This window comes from Sapajus apella, unplaced genomic scaffold, assembly GCF_009761245.1.
Source record: "Sapajus apella isolate SASKATOON/1434 unplaced genomic scaffold, GSC_monkey_1.0 scaffold74, whole genome shotgun sequence".
NCBI classification, from domain to species: domain Eukaryota; kingdom Metazoa; phylum Chordata; class Mammalia; order Primates; family Cebidae; genus Sapajus; species Sapajus apella.
In genome coordinates this window covers 10129864-10149914 of record NW_022437014.1, presented here as the reverse complement: position 1 = coordinate 10149914, position 20051 = coordinate 10129864, and the positions used below count along the sequence as shown (strand labels likewise).

The window sequence follows — 20051 nt, the reverse complement described above, 5'->3', positions numbered from 1 at the left end:
TTTGAGACGGAGTTTCACTCATGTTACCCAGGCTGGAGTGCAATGGCGCGATCTCGGCTCACCGCAACCTCCGCCTCCTGGGTTCAGGCAATTCTCCTGCCTCAGCCTCCTGAGTAGCTGGGATTACAGGCACGCACCACCATGCCCAGCTAATTTTTTGTATTTTTAGTAGAGACGGGGTTTCACCATGTTGACCAGGATGGTCTCGATCTCTTGACCTCGTGATCCACCCGCCTCGGCCTCCCAAAGTGCTGGGATTACAGGCTTGAGCCACCGCGCCCGGCCCCCAAAAATAACTTTGATTAAAATAACCCACTTAAAGTATATTATTCACTGGTTTTTATATGTCCACAGAGCTGTGTAATCATCACCACAACTAATTCTAGAGCATTTTATCACTCTTTTCTTCCCCTATAAGCCTCCCAGCCCTAGACAACCACTAGTCTCCTTTCTGTCTCTCTAGATTTGCCTAGTCTGGATGTTTTTATTGTTGTTGTTGTTATTGTTATCCAGACACGGTCTTGTTCCGTTGCTCAGGCTGGAGTGCTGTGGCATGATCATAGCTCACTGAAGCCTCAACCTCCTGTGTTTAAGCAGTCCTCCTGCCTCAGCCTCCCAAATATAGGCGGGACTATAGGCTGGTGGCACCACTTGGCTAATTATTTTAATTTTTAGTAAAGACGAGGTTTTGCTATGTTGTCTGTGCTGGTCTTGAACTCCTGGCCTCAAGCAGCCCTTCTGCCTTGGCCTCCCAAAATGTTAAGATTATAGGTGTGGGCCACCATGCCCCACTTGGATACTTGATATAAATGGAATCATAATATGTAGTCTTTTGTGACTGACTACTTTCACTTAGTATGCTTTTGAGGTTTATCTATTAGCATGCATTAGTACCTTCCTCTTTATGGAAGAGTAATATTCCATTGTATGTATATACCACATTTTATTCATCCATCTATTGATTAATATTTGTGGTGTTTTCACCTTTTTGCTATTGTGACTAGTGCTGCTGTGAACATTTATATACAGCAATTCGAGTGCCTAGTTTTAGTTCTTTTGGGTGTATACTTGAAAGTAGAATTGCTGGCTCATATGGTAACTCTTTTTAACTTTTTGAGAAACTGTAGCTGTACCATCTTAGATTCCCACCAGCAATAAGTGTTCTAATTTCTCTACATCTTCACTAAAACTTTAACACTCGGCATTTTCCTTTTTTTTTTTTTTTGGATACAGGGTCTCACTCTGTCACCCAGGCTGGAGTTCAGTGGTATGATCAATTTCCTGGGCTCAAGCAGTTCTCCCACCTCAGTCTGCCAAGTAGCTGGGACTACAAGCATGCACCACCACACCTGGCCAATTTTTGAAATTTTTGTAGAGACAGGGTCTCACCATGTTGTCCGGGCTGGTCTCCAACTCCTGGGCTCAAGTGATCCTCTCGCCTTGGCCTCCCAAAGTGCTGGAATTACAGGTGTGAGCCACCATGCCTGGCCTCCCTTTTTGTAGTAATAGCTATCCTGGGGATTGTGAAGTGGTCTTTCATTGTGTTTTGTTGTTTTTTGTTTTTGTTTTTGTTTTTTTGAGATTGAGTCTCACTCTGTCACCAGGCTAGAGTGCAGTGTGACAGATGAGTACAGCAATATCTTATATATATTCTCTCTCTCTCTCTCTCTCTCTTTTTTTTTTTTTTTTTTTGAAATGGAGTCTTGCTCTTTTGCCAGGCTGGAGTGCATTGGCACAATCTTTGCTCACTACAACCTCCACCTCCCAGGTTCAAGCAATTCTCCTGCCTCAGCCTTCCGAGCAGCTGGGATTATAGGCGCACGCCACCATACCCAGCTAATTTCTGTATTTTTAGTAGAGATGAGGTTTCACCATGTTGGCCAGGATGGTCTCCATCTCTTAACCTGGTGATCCATCTGCCTTGGCCTCCAAAGTGTTGAGATTACAGGCATGAGCCACTGTGCCTGGCCCATGTTCTCTCATTTATTTTTATTTTTATTATTTTTTAATAGAGACGAGGTTTCACCATGTTGGTCAGACTGGTCTCAAACTCCTGACCTCGTGGTCTGCCCACCTTGGCCTCCCAAAGTGCTGGGATTACAGGCGTGAGCCACCCTGCCTGGCCGTTCTCTCGTTTAAAATATATTCCAACTTAATGCATTAAATGTTTTATATTTTATTGTAATTAACATATCAAATATTTTTAATGTACTTATAATAAGGTACATCAGAGTTTCTTGCAGGAAAGCCAAAATATCTGTTAGGTCCTTTCCCTTAGTTCTTTACTCCTATCTAGTAGAAATTAGTTTTTACATACATTTCATTGCTACTTAAAAACCAAATATCTTTTAACCAGATTTGAAATCAAGAAAAAGCTAAAAACAGCCAAAAAGAAAGAAAAGAAAGAAAAGAAGAAAAAGCAAGAAGAGGAGCAAGAAAAGAAAAAGCTGACACAGATTCAAGAATCTCAGGTAGGAGATTCAGTTTTCCTCTTTGTCCAAAGAATAAACCTCTGTTTTGAGAGAGAGAGAGAGAGAGAGAGAGAGAGAGTGTGTGTGTGTGTGTGTGTGTGTGTGTGTGTGTGTGTAAAAGGTGCGTTTACATTAATCAGCTTAAGTTTATTAGTACAAGACCTGTGACATTGTTTCATTAATCTCTGGACATATCTTGGTGTTTCACCATCAGCTGTAATGTTTAACTCCTTAGCACTTTTTCCTTTCTTTTCCCTTTTTTTTCCTTTTCTTTCTTTTTCCCTTTCCTTCTGTTTCTTTGCCTCCTTTTTTCCTTGTCTCCTTTCTTTCCCTTCTTCGTTTTCTTCCTTCCTTCCCTTTCTTCTTTCCTTCCTTCCTTTTTTCCTTTCACAGACAGGGTCTCACAGTGTTGCTCAGGTTGGAGTACAGTGGCTATTCACTGGCATAATCATAACACATTGTGGCCTCCAACTCCTACTCTCAAGCAATCCTCCTGAGTGGCTGGGACTACAAGCATATGCCACTGTGCCTGGCTTTCACCGAAGTCTGCATTTAAAAAGCAGCCCTCAGCTGCAATGACTTACATCTGTAATCCAAGCAGGCAGATCACTCAAGGCCAGGAATTTGAGACCAGTCTGGCCAACATTGCGAAACGCCGTTTGTACTAAAAATACAAAAATTAGCCAGGCATTGTGGCTTATGCCATTAATCCCAGCTACTGGGGAGGCTGAGGCACAAGAATTATTTGAACCTCAGAGGTGGAGGTTGCAGTGAGCTGAGATTGTGTGATGGCACTCCAGCGCGGGCAGAAGAGTGAGGCTCTGTTTAAAACAAAAAAATAGCCCACTAGTGTTTGAGCATCCCTTAGGGAAAAGTTGATAAACAGCCTGTCCTAGGTAGCCAGATGCTTATGATATTTACTTAGATGTATATCATCCTAGACTTGGTATAAATATATCTGGGAAAATAATCTCTGTGTTTATCATTTAAAACTTTTTTGATAATATCAACAGATACTAGCTATGTTCTAGCGTTCTCTTCCAGAAAGAGTTTATTCGGATAATTCTTGAACTTGATTTTAGGCGTTTTAGACAGGGCTTCTTTAGTGCTGTATTCTCTTTGTCCACAAGAGGATGCTCTCTCTCCTTACACTACAAGCTGTGAGTTTCTGCAGCCCATATAGATTGACGTTGGAGGACTAAATGAATTAAGTGTTGGATTTAGAGAATCTTATCAGCTGTCGGTAAAAAGGGCCATCCTATATATCCGTTCCTTCCTAGGTAACATCCCACAACAAGGAACGGCGTTCCAAGCGGGATGAAAAATTAGATAAGAAATCTCAAGCCATGGAGGAGCTAAAAGCAGAGCGAGAAAAACGAAAGAACAGAACAGGTAAGTGGGGGAAATGTAATGGTTACTTTGTGTCTTTGATCATAGGATTTGACTTCTTGGTGTCTTTGTTTTCTTTTTTTTTTTTTTTTTTTGGAGACGGAGTTTCGCCTTGTTACCCAGGCTGGAGTGCAATGGCGCGATCTCGGCTCACCGCAACCTCCGCCTCCTGGGCTCAGGCAATTCTCCTGCCTCAGCCTCCTGAGTAGCTGAGATTACAGGCACGCGCCACCATGCCCAGCTAATTTTTTTTTTTGTAGTTTTTAGTAGAGACGGGGTTTCACCATGTTGACCAGGATGGTCTCGATCTCTTGATCTCGTGATCCACCCGCCTCGGCCTCCCAAAGTGCTGGGATTACAGGCTTGAGCCACTGCGCCCGGCCGGTCTTTGTTTTCTTTTTGAGACGGAGTCTCACTCTGTTGTCGAGGCTGGAGCACAATGGCACCATCTCGACTCATTGCAACCTCCACCTCCTGGGTTCAAGCGATTCTTCTGCCTCAGACTCCTGAGTAGCTGGGACTATAGGCATGCGACACCATGCTCAGCTAATTTTTGTATTTTTTTTTTTTTTAAGACGGGGTTTCACCATGTTGATTAGCCTGGTCTTGAACTCCCAACCTCAGGTGATCCGCCCGCCTTAGCCTCCAAAGTGCTTGGATTACAAGCGTGAGCCACCACGCCCGCCCTAATTTCTGTATTTTTAGTAGAGATTTGGAGTTTCACCATATTGGCCAGGCTGGTCTTGAACTCCTGACCTCATGATCTGCCCACCTCGGCCTCCCAAAGTGCTGGGATTATAGGTGTGAGCCACCGCACCCAGCCTTTTTTTTTTTTTTTTTTTCCTGTGAGACGGAGTTTCACACTGTCACCTGGACTGGAATGCAATGGTGTGATCTCGGCTCATTGCGACCTCTGACTCCTGGGTTTATGTGATTTTCCTGCCTGAGCCTCCCCAGGTAGCAGGGATTACAGGCACACACCACCACACCTGGCTAATTTTTTGTATTTTCAGTAGAGACGGGGTTTCACTATGTTGGCCAGACTGGTCTCAAACTCCTGACCTCATGATCCACCCACCTTGGCTCCCCAAAGTGCTGGGATTACAGGCATGAGCCACTGTATTCGGCCCCCTGTGTCCATTTTTTTTTTTTTTTTTTTTTTTAAGATGGGGTTTCACCATGTTGGTCAGGCTGGCCTCCCGCCTTGGCTTCCAAAGTGCTTGGATTACAGGCGTGAGCCACCTCGCCCGGCCCCTTGTGTCCATTTTTATTTCCCCTCTTTTTAGGTCTTTCTCATATAAAATTCCAACATATACCAAGAATAATATAATAAACATCCACCCATCATCCAGCCTTAGCAGTCAGCTCATGGCCAATCTTGTTAAATCTATAATCCTTTCATCAGATTATTTTAAAGCAAATAGCGGCATCATTATATTTTAACTATAAATATTTCTTTTTCTTTTTTTTTTGAGATGGAGTCTCTGTTGCCCAGGCTAGAGTGCAATGGTGCGATCTCAGCTCACTGCAACCTCTGCCACCCAGGTTCAATCTATTCCTCTGCCTCAGCCTCTTGAGTAGCTGGGCCATCACACCAAGCTGATTTTTTTTTCTGGTTTTTAGTAGAGATGGGGTTTCACCATTTTGGCCAGGCTGGTTTTGAACTCCTGACCTCATGATCCACCCACCTTGGCCTCCCAAAGTGCTGGTATTACAGGCGTGAGCCACCGGTGCCTGGCCAACAATAAATATTTCAATATGTTTCTCAAAAATATAAGTCCTTTTCTTTTCAACCTAACTATAATACCATTATCACCCCCAAAAATAATAATTCTAGGCCGGGCGCGGTGGCTCAAGCCTGTAATCCCAGCACTTTGGGAGGCCGAGGCGGGTGGATCACAAGGTCAAGAGATCGAGACCATCCTGGTCTACATGGTGAAACCCCGTCTCTACTAAAAAAGCTACAAAGAGGCCGGGCGCGGTGGCTCAAGCCTGTAATCCCAGCACTTTGGGAGGCCGAGGCGGGTGGATCACGAGGTCAAGAGATCAAGACCATCCTGGTCAACATGGTGAAACCCCGTCTCTACTAAAACTACAAAAAATTAGCTGGGCATGGTGGCGCGTGCTTGTAGTCCCAGCTACTCAGGAGGCTGAGGCAGGAGAATTGCCTGAACCCAGGAGGCGGAGGTTGCGGTGAGCCGAGATCGCGCCATTGCACTCCAGCCTGGGTAACAGGAGCAAAACTCCGTCTCAAAAAAAAAAAAATAATAATAATAATAATTCTTTATCAAATATCTAGTCGATGTTCAAATTTTTCTATTTGTGTTATAATTTAAAAAACAATAATTGGATCACTTGAATCAGGATCTTAAAGTCCATACATTGTGATTTTTTAATATGTCCCTTAAGTCATATTAATCTGTTTTTTCCCCAATCTTTTTGCCCTGCCTTACAGCTTATTTGCTGAAGAAACTGGATCATTCGTCTTCTGGTTTCTCATGATGCTGACTGCATCTCGTTGTTGCTGAATGTGTTTCTAGTCCCTTGAGTTTTCTATAAATGGGTAGTTAGAGCTATAGAATTGGTCAGATTTGGGTTTGTTCTGTTGTTGTCATTGTTGCTTCTTCTTGGGGAAGGCTGGTTTTTAGGTGGTGGTATGTATTTCCATCAGGAGACACATATCTGATTGTCTCTCAGTTTGTGATGTTAACAATCCTATCAGTTAGCTCTTACAACAATAATGTGAAGTGGCAAACCAACCTCTGTTCCTATTCATGTGTCTGAAGTTCAACTGCATTTCAGCTGCCTGATAGCATGAATTCAGCTGGAATTATCTCCAAGCTACAGGTGGTAGCAGGTCTGTTCTACCTCTCTCTTGCTCCCTGGGCCAGCAAACCCCGGGCACTTTTATATGGTGATGACAGAAGTATAAAAGGAGCAAGCAAAGTCACATGTGCCTCTTAAGGCCTAGACTTAGAATTGACACAGTGTCACTATGGGGCCAGGAAGAATGACTAAGGCACATAGCAAAGGGCATGGGTATAGAGAGGGGTGAAGAATTAGAAAGGATAATGTGGTGGCCGGTCGCAGTGGGTCACGCCTGTAATCCTAACACTTTGGGAGGCTGAGGTGGGAGGATCACCTGAGGTAAGGAGTTTTAGACTACCAGCCTGGCAAACATGGTGAAATCCCATCTCTACAAAAAATACAAAAATTAGCCAGGTGTGGTGGCACTAGCCTGTAATCCCAGCTCCTTGGGTGGCTGACTCAGGAGAATCCCTTGAACCTGGAAGCCAGAGGTTGCAGTGAGCCGAGATTGTGCCACCACACTCCAGCCTGGGCAACAGAGTGAGACTCTGTCTCAAAAAAAAAGGATAATATGTGGCTGAGTGTAGTGGCTCACACTTGTAAATCCAGTGCTTCAGGAGGCCGAGGCATGAGGATTACTTGAGGCCAGGAGTTTTAGACTGGCCTGGCCAACATGGTGTAACCCCATCTCTACTAAAAATACAAATATTAGCCAGGCCGTGCACAGTGGTTCACACCTGTAATCCCAGCACTTTGGGAGGCCAAGACAGGTGGATCACTTGAGGCTAGGGATTCAAGACCATACTGGCCAACATAGTGAAAGCCTATCTCTACTAAAAATACAAAAATTATCCAGGCCTGGTGGCACATGCCTGTAATCCCAGATGCTTCTGGGGCTAAGTCACGAGAATCGCTTGAACCCAGGAGGTAGAGGTTGCAGGGAGTCTTGATTGTACCACTGCACTGCAGCCTGGGAGACAGAGCGAGACTCTGTCTCAAAAAAAAGGAAAGAAAGAATAATGTGTTCTGTTGTAGCCATTGATAGTCATTACCTAGATAATTTAATTCATTAGGAGTTGCAAAGTGGTGATATTTCTAATTTATCATTCTTTCTTCCTTCATTATCTAGCCTGCTTCTATAAAGAGAAACTTCTAATCAGCTATTTAGTTACCCTCCAGGCACATTTTGAATAGGAAAGGCAAGATAAATGCTTGATTCATTTTCCTTTTATTTACCAGTTTTCAAAAGAATGAGATAATTCCTGGAAGGGTACAGTGACTCACATGTGTAATTCAAGACCAGCCTGGGCAACATAGTGAGATCCTGTCTCTGCAGTATTTTAAAACAGACAGAGAAAGGTAGTTCTTAGCAACTTCCAAAGATGATTGATGAGTTTTATTTACTTTAAATATCCTTGTGAACACATGGATTTTAACATACTTTATATGTTTTAATCCATTGCATCCTGCCTCCCTCCCTCCCTCCCTCCCTTCTTTCCATCCTTCCTTCTTTTGTTCCTTCGTTTCTTCCTTTTCTTTCTCTCTCTGTCTTTTTTTTTTTTTTTTTTTTTGAGACAGGATCCCTCTGTCACTCAGTCTGGAGTGCAGTGGCATGATTGTGGCTCAACCTGTCAAGTCTAGGCCTTAAGAGGCATGTGTGTCTTTGCAACCTTCACCTTCCATGTTCAAAGGATTCTCCCACCTCAGCCTCCTGAGTAGCTGAGACTACAGGCATGCACCTCTGTACCTGACTAATTTATTTTTTTAATTTTTTTGAGACGGAGTCTCACACTGTCGCCTGGGCCAGAGTGCAGTGGCACAATGTCAGCTCACTGCAACCTCTGCCTCCCGGGTTCACTCAATTCTCCGGCCTCAGCTTCCTGCGTAGCTGGGATTACAGGTACACACCACCACACCCAGCTAATTTTTTGTATTTTTAGTAGAGACAGGATTTCACTGTGATGTCCAGACTGTTCTCAAACTCTTGACCTTGTGATCCTCCCACCTTGGACTCCCAAAGTGCTGGGATTACAGGCATGAGGCACTGCACCTGGCCTTTTTTTTTTGTATTTTTAGTAGAGCTGGAGTTTCACCATGTTGGCCAGGCTGGTCTTGAACTGGTGGCCTTAAATGATCTGCCTGCCTTGGACTCCCAAAGTGCTGAGATTACAGGCGTGAGCTACCACTCCCAGCCTAAAATTTTTTATATTATTGTTTTTTTTCTTTTTAAAACATAAGTACACAGATTCGCCTCCCATCTTAGATTAACGGTATAAGGGTAGCACACTAGGCACACTTTTCTCTCTTTTTTTTTTTAGACAGAGTCTCACTCTGTTGCCCAGGCTGGAGTGGAGTGGTGCGATCTCCACTCACTGCAACCTCTGCCTCCCAGGTTCAAGCAATTATCCTGTCTCAGCCTCTTGAGTAACTGGGATTACAGGCACCCACCACCACAACCAGCTAATTTTTTGTATTTTTATTAGAGATGGGGTTTCGCCATGTTGATGAGGCTGGTATCGAACTTCTGACCCTAAGTGATCCATACCCCTCAGCCTCCCCAAGTGCTGGGATTACAGGCGTGAGCCACCATGCCCGGCCTATACACACTTTCCTCTCTACCTTGCTTTTTTCTTTTTTTTTTCTTATCTTTTTCTTTTACTCAAATCAAAAGTATTTTCCCAGCACATCTACCTTGCTTTTTTGACTTAACAGTATATCTTAGAGATCACTACTGAGTTTTTATAGAGAGCAGCCATCAGCAACAGGCTTTCTGTTTTTGTAAATGAAATTTCACTGGAAATTTCAATACCTATTTGTTTACATATTATCTATGGCTGTTTTTTATAGCTACAATAGCAAAGCTGAGTAATTGAGGAAGTGACCATATGAATCCCAAACCTAAAATATTTTCTTTCTGGCCCTTTAAAAAACATTTTCTGCCCAGAAAAAAAAAACAAAAAGAAACATTTCTGACTCAGGGTGTACTGTTATGTTGTGTTCCTTTGTAGGGGGTTGTTTTTTTGTTTTTTTTTTTTTTTTTTTGAGACGGAGTTTCGGCCTAGTTACCCAGGCTGGAGTGCAGTGGCGCGATCTCGGCTCACCGCAACCTCCGCCTCCCGGGTTCAGGCAATTCTCCTGCCTCAGCCTCCTGAGTAGCTGGGATTACAGGCACGCACCACCACGCCCAGCTAATGTTTTTGTATTTTTAGTAGAGACGGTGTTTCACCATGTTGACCAGGATGGTCTCGATCTCTTGACCTCGTGATCCGCCCGCCTCGGCCTCCCAAAGTGCTGGGATTACAGGCTTGAGCCACCGCGCCCGGCCTGTAGGGGGTTGTTATTGCTCATTCTTTTTTTTTTTTTTTGAGATGGGATCTCACTGTCACCGAGGCTGGAGGTTAGTGGCTGCAACCTCTGCCTCCCGGGCTCAAGCAGTTCTCCCACCTCAGCCTCCCAAATAGCTAGGACCACAGGTGCATGCCACCACTCCTGGCCATTTTTTTGTATTTTTGGTAGAGATGCAGATTCACCATGTTGCCCAGGCTGGTCTCAATGGTCTCAAAACCCTGAGCTCAAGTAATCTACCCACCTTGACCTCCTGAAGTGCTGGGATTACAGGCATGAGCCACTGTGCCTGGCCTTTTTTTTTTTTTTTTTTTTTTTTTTTTGACAGAGTCTCACTCTGTCACCCAGGCTGGAGTGCAGTGGCATAGTCTTGGTTCACTGGCACTGCCTTCTGGGTTCAAGCAATTCTTGTGCCTCAGCCTGCCAAGTAGCTGGGATTACAGTTGACTGCCACTACACCTGGCCGGCTAATTTTTGTATTTTAGTAGAGACAGGTTTCACCATGTTGGCTAGGCTGGTCTCAAACTCCTGACCTCAAGTGATCCGCCTGCCTCCCAAAGTGCTGGGATTACAGGCGTGAGCCACCACACCCGCCCCACGTTCCTTTTTTATAGCTGCATAGCAGTCCATTGGTAGATGTACCAGTGGTGATTCAGCCACTCGTATTTGAGGTTTTCCTCAGAAGCCTCTGAAGTCATCATGAGTCTTTCCCCCTCTTTCCTCCCCAGAGTCAAGTGTCTTGAGTGCCATAAAAAAGAACTCTCAGTAGTGTTGGTGACCCTTTCTGCCCACTTAGTATCAATCTTCCAGCCCTTTTTTCATCTATTAGGGCCTGATATTTGGCACCTGAATAATTTTAACTCTGTGGTTTAACTCATTTCTGTATATACCTCAAGTTAGTACTGTCCAGTCTAGAGAGAACAGAGCTGTGTTTTTGAGTCCTCTTCCATTTCCAGTTCTTTTTCAAGGATGAATTCATTTTCTTGTTGAGAAAACCTAGGTAAACATCTCTCCTTTCTTTATAGCTGAGCTCCTTGCCAAAAAACAGCCATTAAAAACCAGTGAGGTCTACTCTGATGATGAAGAAGAGGAAGAGGATGACAAATCCAGTGAAAAGTCAGACCGCTCATCTCGAACATCGTCATCTGATGAAGAAGAGGAGTAAGCTCTTGTACATTTTGGTCTAGTAGGCAGGATAGGCAGGTTTTTAAGGAGGAGCTTGATGTAGCTTCAGAATCTCCCTGTGTGGGCCACTAACTTTGACTTGGTTACTTTTGGTTTGCTGAACTGAGTTCTCCAGCACATCAGGCCACTCATTTATTTGGCTGTTAGCCTGCATGCTTGGACATTTCACTTGGGCCTGGAATTTCAGATTGACCTGGAGCTTTCTTTTTTTTTTTTTTTTTTTTTTTTTAAGATGGCATTTTGTTCTTGTTGCCAAGGCCAGAGTGCAATGACATGAACTTGGCTCACCGCAACCTCTGTCTCCCGGGTTCAAGCAATTTTCCTGCCTCAGCCTCCTGAATAGCTCAGATTACAGGCATATGCCACCATGCCTGGCTAATTTTGTATTTTTAGTAGAGACTGGGTTTTACCATGTTGGTCAAGCAGGTGTCAAACTCCTGACCTCAGGTGATCTGCCTGCCTTGGCCTCCCAAAGTGCTGGGATTACAGGTGTTAGCCACTGCGCTTGGCCCATTTTCATACTCTGATGCGTTGTCTAAGATGGCAGCCTTATTTGAAGCAGCTCACACTTCTGGTCAGGAACAGGATTCTATTACAAGTCTTTCCTGGTGTTTCATTTGTTTCTCCTCCTAGGCTAGTCACATGTATTTTGGTTAAGTTTTGAGAAGTTGGTATGATTTTTCTGTTTTTATGATGAACATTTTTTCCAGTACCCCTTTGTTCCTCATAGGAAAGAAGAGATCCCTCCAAAATCCCAACCAGTTTCCTTACCTGAAGAATTGAATCGGGTTCGATTATCACGGCATAAGCTAGAACGTTGGTGTCACATGCCCTTTTTTGCCAAAACCGTCACAGGATGTTTTGTACGGATTGGCATTGGAAACCACAACAGCAAACCAGTTTACCGGGTTGGTATTTCTTCCCTTGGACAGTTGTCTATGCTTTAAATACAATTAGTCTCAACTGAGGGCAGGAGCTACTGAAAAAATCTATCACTCTTCTGTCAGCATTTGATGGAAAGTAGACTCCAAGTGGGTTGCTCATAGAGCAGTGACAATTTGAGGTGCCCAGGAATCATTCATGACTTGTCCCCAGTAAGAGGACTTGGAGCTCAAGGGGCTAGTGGATTTGGATTTAGAATAATTTTCTCTATCCCCCCCTTCAGTATAAAAGGGAGAAGGGAGTGTTCTTTGGGAGTTACATAATCTGAAGATTTGATCATTTGAAAAATCAGTGAAAAGTTTTCATGTTGCGTACCAAGTGACTTCCATGCCAGGGAATTGTATTGAGGTTAAAAAAAACCCTCCAGCTTAATACAGGTTATTATGTAGGTTCCAGCACTGCTTCTGTGGTCTGGTTGGACTGGGCACAGTGGCTCACACCTGTAATCCCAACACTTTTGGATTTATTTATTTATTTTTTAATTTTTGGAGACAGAGTCTCGCCCTGTTGCCCAGACTGGAGTATAGTGGCATGATCTCAGCTCACTACAGCCTCCACCTCCTGGGTTCAAGTGATTCTCATGCCTTAGCCTCCGAGTAGCTGGGACTGCAGGCACGCACCACAACGCTTGGCTAATTTTTGTATTTTTTGTAGAGATGGGGCTTCACCATGTTAGCCAGGCTGGTCCTGAACTCCAGACCTCAAGTGATCTGCCTGCCTCAGCCTCCCAAAGTGCTGGGATTGTAGGTGTGAGCCACCATGCCTGACTACTTTAGGATTTTTGAAAAATTGTTTGTAGAAACAGTCTATCTATGTTGCTCAGGCTGGTCTCAAACTCTGGGCCTCAAGTGATGCTCTGGCCTCAGCTTCCTAAAGTGCCGGATGTTTTTTTTGAGACAGGGTCTTAACCATGTTGCCCAGGCTGATCTCGAACTCCTGGACTCAAGCAGTTCTCCTGCCTCAGCCTTCCAAGGTGCTGGGGTTGCAGGCGTGAGCCACTGTGCCCAGCCTGTTTGAAATAGGGTCTTGATCTGTTGCCCAAGCAGGCTAGCATGCAGCTGTGTGATCATAGCTCACTGCAACCTTGAACTCCTGGACTCAAACGATCCTCCTACCTGAGCCTCTTGAGTAACTAGGACTATAGGTACACACGACTATGCCCAGCTAATTTTTTTTTTTTTTTTTTTTTTTTTTTTTTTTTTGGTAGAATGTGGGTCTCTCTGTGTTGCCCAGGTTGGTGTCAAATTCCTGCCTTCAAGTAATCCTCCTACCTCAGCCTCCCAAAGTGCTGGGATTACAGGCATGAGCCACAGTGCCTAGCCTGGTTTGTTTTTGTTTTGTTTTATTCTGAGTTGTCTGGTTTTTACGTGTATTATCTCCTTGTTTCAGGACCTGTGGCCATACAAACTTGGCAACAGACACTGACCTACATGGTCTTCACATTTGGTTGATAAAAATCAACTGGTGAAATCCCACATATATCCCTCGTAAATTAGAGTTAGTTGGAGGAAAAGCTTCCAGTGGGCCCCCCAGGCTCCTCTTCTGCTGGCACTTGCTCTTCCTGGGCACAAAGCTCCCTATGCTTGGCCATCTGGATTCTAAACCTGAGAAAGGTTCCCAGAACCCCTGGCAGCTATGGGCTCTACTCGGCACTCAGATTTCCATAGCACTCAGTCAGATAAAGGCAAAGGAAGAGTGCTATGGAAAGCTCTGGAAGAGTCTGGTTTTGACTGGTGTCTCTGTCCTCTCACTTAGGTTGCTGAGATTACGGGTGTTGTGGAAACCGCTAAAGTTTACCAGCTAGGTGGCACCAGAACAAACAAAGGGCTGCAACTACGGTAAGAGGCACTTCCGGGGCAGCTTTTGCTTCCACCTCATACAGGCACTGGCTTTGGGGGCTGCTGTTCTCCCTGTGTGATATTCCTTGTTACTGTGAATGCTATTTATGCAATCTCTTCAAGGTACATGGAGGGAGACTTGTATTCCATCATTGTCAGTAGGGAAGGTAGGACATTCTCTCCTTTATGGGGAACCAGATGTATGAAGTGGTAGGACACAGAGAAGGGAAATGTTGGGTTGTGAGAGAGCCTCCTGGAGCCTGGCTGGCATTCCTTGGCAAGCATGGCCAAGAGCCTTGCTTCTGGTTCTAGCTATATGTCATAACTAACCTCATCTGTGACAAGAAAGATCATTTTTAGGACAGGTGCAGTGACCCACACTTGTAATCCCAGCACTTTGGGATTACTGCCTGCCAAGGCGGGCAGATCACAAGGTCAGGAGTTCGAGACAAGCCTGGCCAATAAGGTGAAACCCCATCTCTACTAAAAGTACAAAAATTAGCAGGACGTGGTGGCACATGCCTGTAATCCCAGCTCGTTGGGGGCTGAGACAGAAGAATCGCTTAAACCTAGGAAGCAGAGGTTGCAGTAAGCTGAGATAGTGCTGCTGCACTCCAACCTGGGCAACAGAGCGAGACTCCATCTCAAAAAAAAGGAAAGATGATTTTTATAGACTTCATTTCCTCTTCAATAAAATGAAAGTGTTATTCACTCAGCAAATATTTACTGACGTACAGTGTGCCAGGCACAGTTGTAGGTGCGATCATAGTGCACTGTAGCTTCGAACTCCTTGGCTCAGGCGATCCTCCCATCTCAGTTTCCTGAGGAGCTGCGACTACAAGCTCTGTTGTATATTGTTGATGCTGACTGTAATAGATTTTATTGTAAATTGACTTTTGAAACGCTGACCAAACCGATTTGGTTTCCTGTACCAGCTTTGGGATTCTCAATCTTGGCTGTCCATTAAAACAACCTGGGATGATTTTATAGGGTATCTAGGATTGAGAACCACTGCAATAGGTGGATACAGGTAGTACACAGTCTGGTAAGGTTCCTTTGCTTGTACTACAGTAAACAAGCACATTTCTTGGAGATCCTTTCTCTGTTTTATGTAGGCATGGCAATGACCAACGCGTGTTCCGTTTAGAGTTTGTCTCAAATCAAGAATTCACCGAAAGTGAATTTATGAAGTGGAAAGAAGCGGTACGTGACTAGAGATTACCTAGCAATTGTTCATGCACGTTGAGAAAAATATCTTTCTAAAATCCCTTACTAATAACCTTGTATTGTATTTTTGATCCAGATGTTCTCTGCTGGCATGCAGTTGCCCACTCTAGATGAAATCAGTAAAAAGGAATTATCTATTAAAGAAGCTCTTAATTATAAATTTAATGATCAGGACATTGAAGAGGTAAGAAACCTGGTGACCCAGAGCCTGGAGGTTCATCAAGAACCAGTGTTGAGAGAAGAACATGATCCTCTTATTTCCCTGTATCTTGACATTTTTAGCTATGCATAAAAATGAGGGAATACTAATATTACTACCTTATTATTTATAGTTCATCGAGCTTTTTTCTATCCATTCTCATGTCCAGATGAGGCTAACGTAGACTAAAGTGTATTCAGAGTTCAGATGAGACAGCAAATGAGACTACTTACACTAAAGTGTATTTAGAGTTCAGGGATCTGTATTCTGCTAGGCTTGATCCTTCAAGAGTTTTCCTTCTCCAAAACATCTTGGTAAAATTATTTGATCTCTGTTCTCTTGGACAGTGGCTAGCCTTACACTGCCAGGCCCTTGGGTTGCTGCTGTTTATTGGTGCATGTTCCTTCAGACTGTCCCAGAAGAATCTCCGTGACCCGGGAAGCAGCATAGTATCCCTTGGAATGAACTCGCTGTCTTTCTCTCTGGGGCATGATACTGCTATAGGAAGAGCAGCCCCCTTGTAACTAGCTGTTTGCGTCCAAAATGGGCTCACTTAGCCTGTCTACAAAAATAGCTTAGGAATACCTCACTGCTGGTATCTCCTCTCTGGTACAGATTGTAAAAGAGAAAGAAAGGTTCAGAAAAGCTCCACCCAACTACGCTATGAAGAAGACTCAGCTACTGAAGGAAAAGGTAAGGGTTTGTGCCCAAGCCTCTTTTCTCATCCTGTAAGGAGATGTGGAAATCAGACTTGTTCATCCTCTGCCAAGTTAGTGGTGGCAGGATTGGGAGAAAATTCTGGGCTCAATTATAAGCAACACAGTGTGTTCTTGTCACCTGGGCAACGTTCCTTGGCCATTTTCCATTCCCTAAATTCAAACTGATCTTCTGTGTGCCAATCTTCTGACTTTCTAGTCACTTTAGTTTCCTGCGTAATAAAATAGATCCTGGGGTAGTATTCAACACTGGTCTGAACAGACAGATGACACTGTCAGGGCCACCTGTGGCAGGTGATTTTCCATTCTTCACACCAGGTTGGGGTGGGCCTTGTTATGGTGGTTTAGTCACCCTATGAGGCCTGGGGTTCTACTACCACCAGGGATCCACAGCCAGGTAGCAGTATGGGAAGATGTTCCCCACTGTACTGTGCGCTACTATAGTGTAAATTATATCTTGTGTTTGTAAAGTACTTCTGCAATATTCTTCCACATCTACTGTCCTGAGCTTACCACATGAGATAACTTGCCTGTGCTGGAAGTAAGGGGAGACTTGATACAGAGCCAGTTGTAGCCAAGAACTCACACATCTCTCTGTGTAGGCCATGGCTGAGGACCTGGGGGATCAGGACAAGGCCAAACAAATCCAAGATCAGCTGAATGAGCTGGAGGAACGGGCAGAGGCCCTGGACCGCCAGCGGACCAAGAACATATCTGCTATCAGGTGTGTTATGGAGCCTGTTTTTGGCCCATAGACTTTGGCCAAAATTATCAGGCAAGCCTATGGCCTGTACACTCTGTGCTGCACTGACCCCACAGGTATCTGGGTTCAGGGCTCAGTGACTCCCTCCCTCCCTTCCTCCTTTCACAGTCACTGACTCATCCCTCTTACTCACCCCATAGTTACATCAATCAGCGGAACCGGGAGTGGAACATTGTGGAGTCTGAGAAGGCCCTTGTGGTAAGAAAACTTTATCTGAATCACTAAAACAAAGTTAATTAATAAAATATGACATCTTTTCTATATCTTGCCCAAGTTTATTTTTTAATTATTGAAATAACATATGCACTTAACATATACATACTCTCTCTGTATATTCACATACATCGATAAAATATATTAATTCATAATGAAAAGCAGCAGTCTTCTGCCCTGTCCTACCCCTTCTCACCCTTATTATCTACTCCACAAGTGTTCGTTTCTTCCTAGTTTCTGTTTCTTGGTTGTTGCCCTTGTATCTACTTGTATTCTCGAAGGGAAAGGAGTAATATGCTGGGCGCGGTGGCTCACACCTGTAATCCCAGCACTTTGGGAGGCCAAGGCGGGTGGATCACCTGAGGTCAGGAGTTTGAGACCAGCCTGACCAACATGACGAAACCCTGTCTCTACTAAAAATACAAAAATTAGCCGGGCATGGTGGTGCACACCTGTAATCCCAGCTACTTGGGAGGCTGAGGCACAAGATTCACTTGAACCTGGGAGGCAGAGGGTGCAGTGAGCCAAGATTGTGCCACTGCACTTTAGCCTGGGCAACAGAGGAGAATCCATCTAAAAAATAAAAATTAGCAGGTTTGGTGGCTCATGCCTGTAATCCCAGCACTTTGGGAGGCAAGCTGGGTGGATCACCCACCCAGGAGGTCAGGAGTTTGAGACCAGCCTGGATAACATGGTGAAACCCTGTCTTTATTAAAAATATAAAAATTAGTCGGTCATGGTAGCTTGTGCCTGTAGTCCCAGCTGCTGGAGAGGCTGAGGCAGGAGAATCGCTTGAACCTGAGAGGCCGAGGTTGCAGTGAGCTGAGATGGCACCACTGCACTTCAGCTTGGGCAACAGGGCGAGACTCCATCTGGAAAAAAAAAAAATTTTTTTTTTAAAAGGAAAAGGATAATAGACATTTTTTCCCCCAGTCCCTTGCAAAGACTTATTTGCCTGTGAGCTTATGGTGAATGAGAGGAGGAGGGTGGAGGTACAGTTCTGTGGTGCATGCTCTCTGTTTCAGGCTGAAAGTCACAACATGAAAAACCAACAGATGGATCCATTTACCCGGCGGCAGTGCAAGCCTACCATCGTTTCTAATGTGAGTGCTGAAAGAGGACGTTTTAGTCAGGACCTAGATTCTGGGATGTAAAATGAATTCCATTAGGAAATTAATAAAGAAGTTAAAAATAATGTTTTCTTAGCTGGGATTTACTTGTCTGAAGCTCTGGGGTCTGGATACTTCCTTTTTTATCTGGCTGTAGGGCATATAGGTAGTGAAAACATGGCATGGATTTATAGAAACCTAGTGACTGACCTCCATATCAGGGTGGGTTTATGGTGCTCCAGACCTTAGTAATGTGTCTCTTAGCTAGGGCCTGGCTGGGCTGGGCTTGGCTTTCAAGCTTTTAATTGCTTTTTTTTTTTTTTTTTTTTTTTTTTTTTTTTTTTTTTTTTGCTGCTTTGAGGAAAACCCCACTAGCTGCTGATGGGTCTGCTGTGGTGCTTGTGATGTTAGTTTGGTAGGTGGGAAAGAATCTGGCAGTAGGACTCTGTGAGTGTCAAACGATTTCTAAAATAACTTATTTTCTTTTTCAGTCCAGAGACCCAGCTGTTCAAGCTGCCATCTTGGCCCAGCTGAATGCAAAATATGGTTCTGGAGTGTTACCAGATGCTCCAAAGGAAATGAGCAAGGCAAGTGTGGTACCACCCTGTTGCCTGCTGAGCAAGGCTGCTGGCTCAGACACCGAACAAGCACCTTGTCTAGTTTGGGCTTGATTTTTCCACCTTGAGGAACAGGGAGTCCCTCTTGGAGTCTCTTCTCCATCCCAGTTATTTACAAATATAATCAACAGACAACCTTAATACTAAACCTAACACCACTATTTACCTAGGGCCTTGAGTGTGTTCTTTGGCTCCTGGCTTTTAGCCCTCGACATCCCCTTTTCTCCTATGTAAAATGAGGGTACTACTATATATCCTGCCAACTTCACAGGAGGAGAGATAACATAAGGATCAGACATTGTAAAAGTGAAAGCTTGTTGAAAATGGCACATTTAAAAGCAGTTTTCTGGCTGGGCGCAGTGGCTCATGCCTGTAATCCCAGCACTTTGGGAGGCCAAGGTGGGCGAATCACCTAAGGTCAGGAGTTCAAGACCAGTTTAGCCAACATGGTGAAACCCCGTCTCCACTAAAAATACAAAAAAAAATTAGCTGAGTATGGTGGCAGGCTCCTGTAATCCCATCTACTCAGGAGGCTGAGGCAGGGAAATTGGTTGAACCTGGGAGACAGAGGTTGCAGTGAGCTGAGATCGCCCCATTGCACTCCAACCTGGGTGACAAGAGCGAGATTCCATCAAAAAAAAAAAAAAAAAAAAGCAATTTTCTGTCCAAGTTAAGCCTTTTCCAGTTGCAGTCTAACTGGTCTAAGGACTTTTGAAATATTAAGTCAGGAAGTTACCTGTTGTTGTAAGCCCACCCTTTCTACCCTCATACCACAGACATGAGCCTGCCCTCTTTTCTGTGCTTTTAGCCTTCAGGAGAGAAAGCTCTTTGTTCTTGTTCTCTCCTGTCCTCCCTCTGAGAGAAGGAATCAGAAGGGGGCCTTAGTAGGAAAATCTAATGAACTCAAATAAGAGCTTTCTACCATTAGTGGCTGCTGCTGCCTGAAATCCACTTGGATTTATGCTGTTATCATTAGTTTTCCTCTTCACATTCCAGGGTCAGGGCAAAGATAAAGATTTGAATTCTAAGTCAGCCAGTGACCTCTCAGAAGATCTGTTCAAAGTACATGATTTTGATGTGAAGATTGATTTACAAGTTCCCAGCTCAGGTATGTGAGGGTGGAGGGTGATGGTGAGGGCTGAGGACCAGCTGGATCCATGGTTCTCTGGGGTAACAAGGAAGCCCACTTTAAGGGAAGAAATGGGGGTGTTGGCTCATCGACATCCACA

At 44.4% G+C, this 20051-nt stretch overlaps 1 protein-coding gene across 1 annotated transcript in view; it reads left to right on the top strand.

Moving 5' to 3' along the window:
- The window catches only part of RTF1 (RTF1 homolog, Paf1/RNA polymerase II complex component), a 71903-nt gene that overhangs the window by 49295 nt on the left and 2557 nt on the right, over window positions 1-20051 (top strand). Inside the window, exons 5-17 of the mRNA XM_032251249.1 lie at window positions 2357-2471; window positions 3752-3863; window positions 11039-11174; window positions 11929-12106; window positions 13896-13978; window positions 15094-15181; window positions 15282-15389; window positions 16020-16097; window positions 16723-16844; window positions 17024-17081; window positions 18122-18199; window positions 18697-18792; window positions 19819-19930. Of these exons, the coding sequence (XP_032107140.1) occupies window positions 2357-2471; window positions 3752-3863; window positions 11039-11174; window positions 11929-12106; window positions 13896-13978; window positions 15094-15181; window positions 15282-15389; window positions 16020-16097; window positions 16723-16844; window positions 17024-17081; window positions 18122-18199; window positions 18697-18792; window positions 19819-19930 (1364 nt within the window). The remainder of the gene's footprint in view (window positions 1-2356; window positions 2472-3751; window positions 3864-11038; window positions 11175-11928; window positions 12107-13895; window positions 13979-15093; window positions 15182-15281; window positions 15390-16019; window positions 16098-16722; window positions 16845-17023; window positions 17082-18121; window positions 18200-18696; window positions 18793-19818; window positions 19931-20051) is intronic.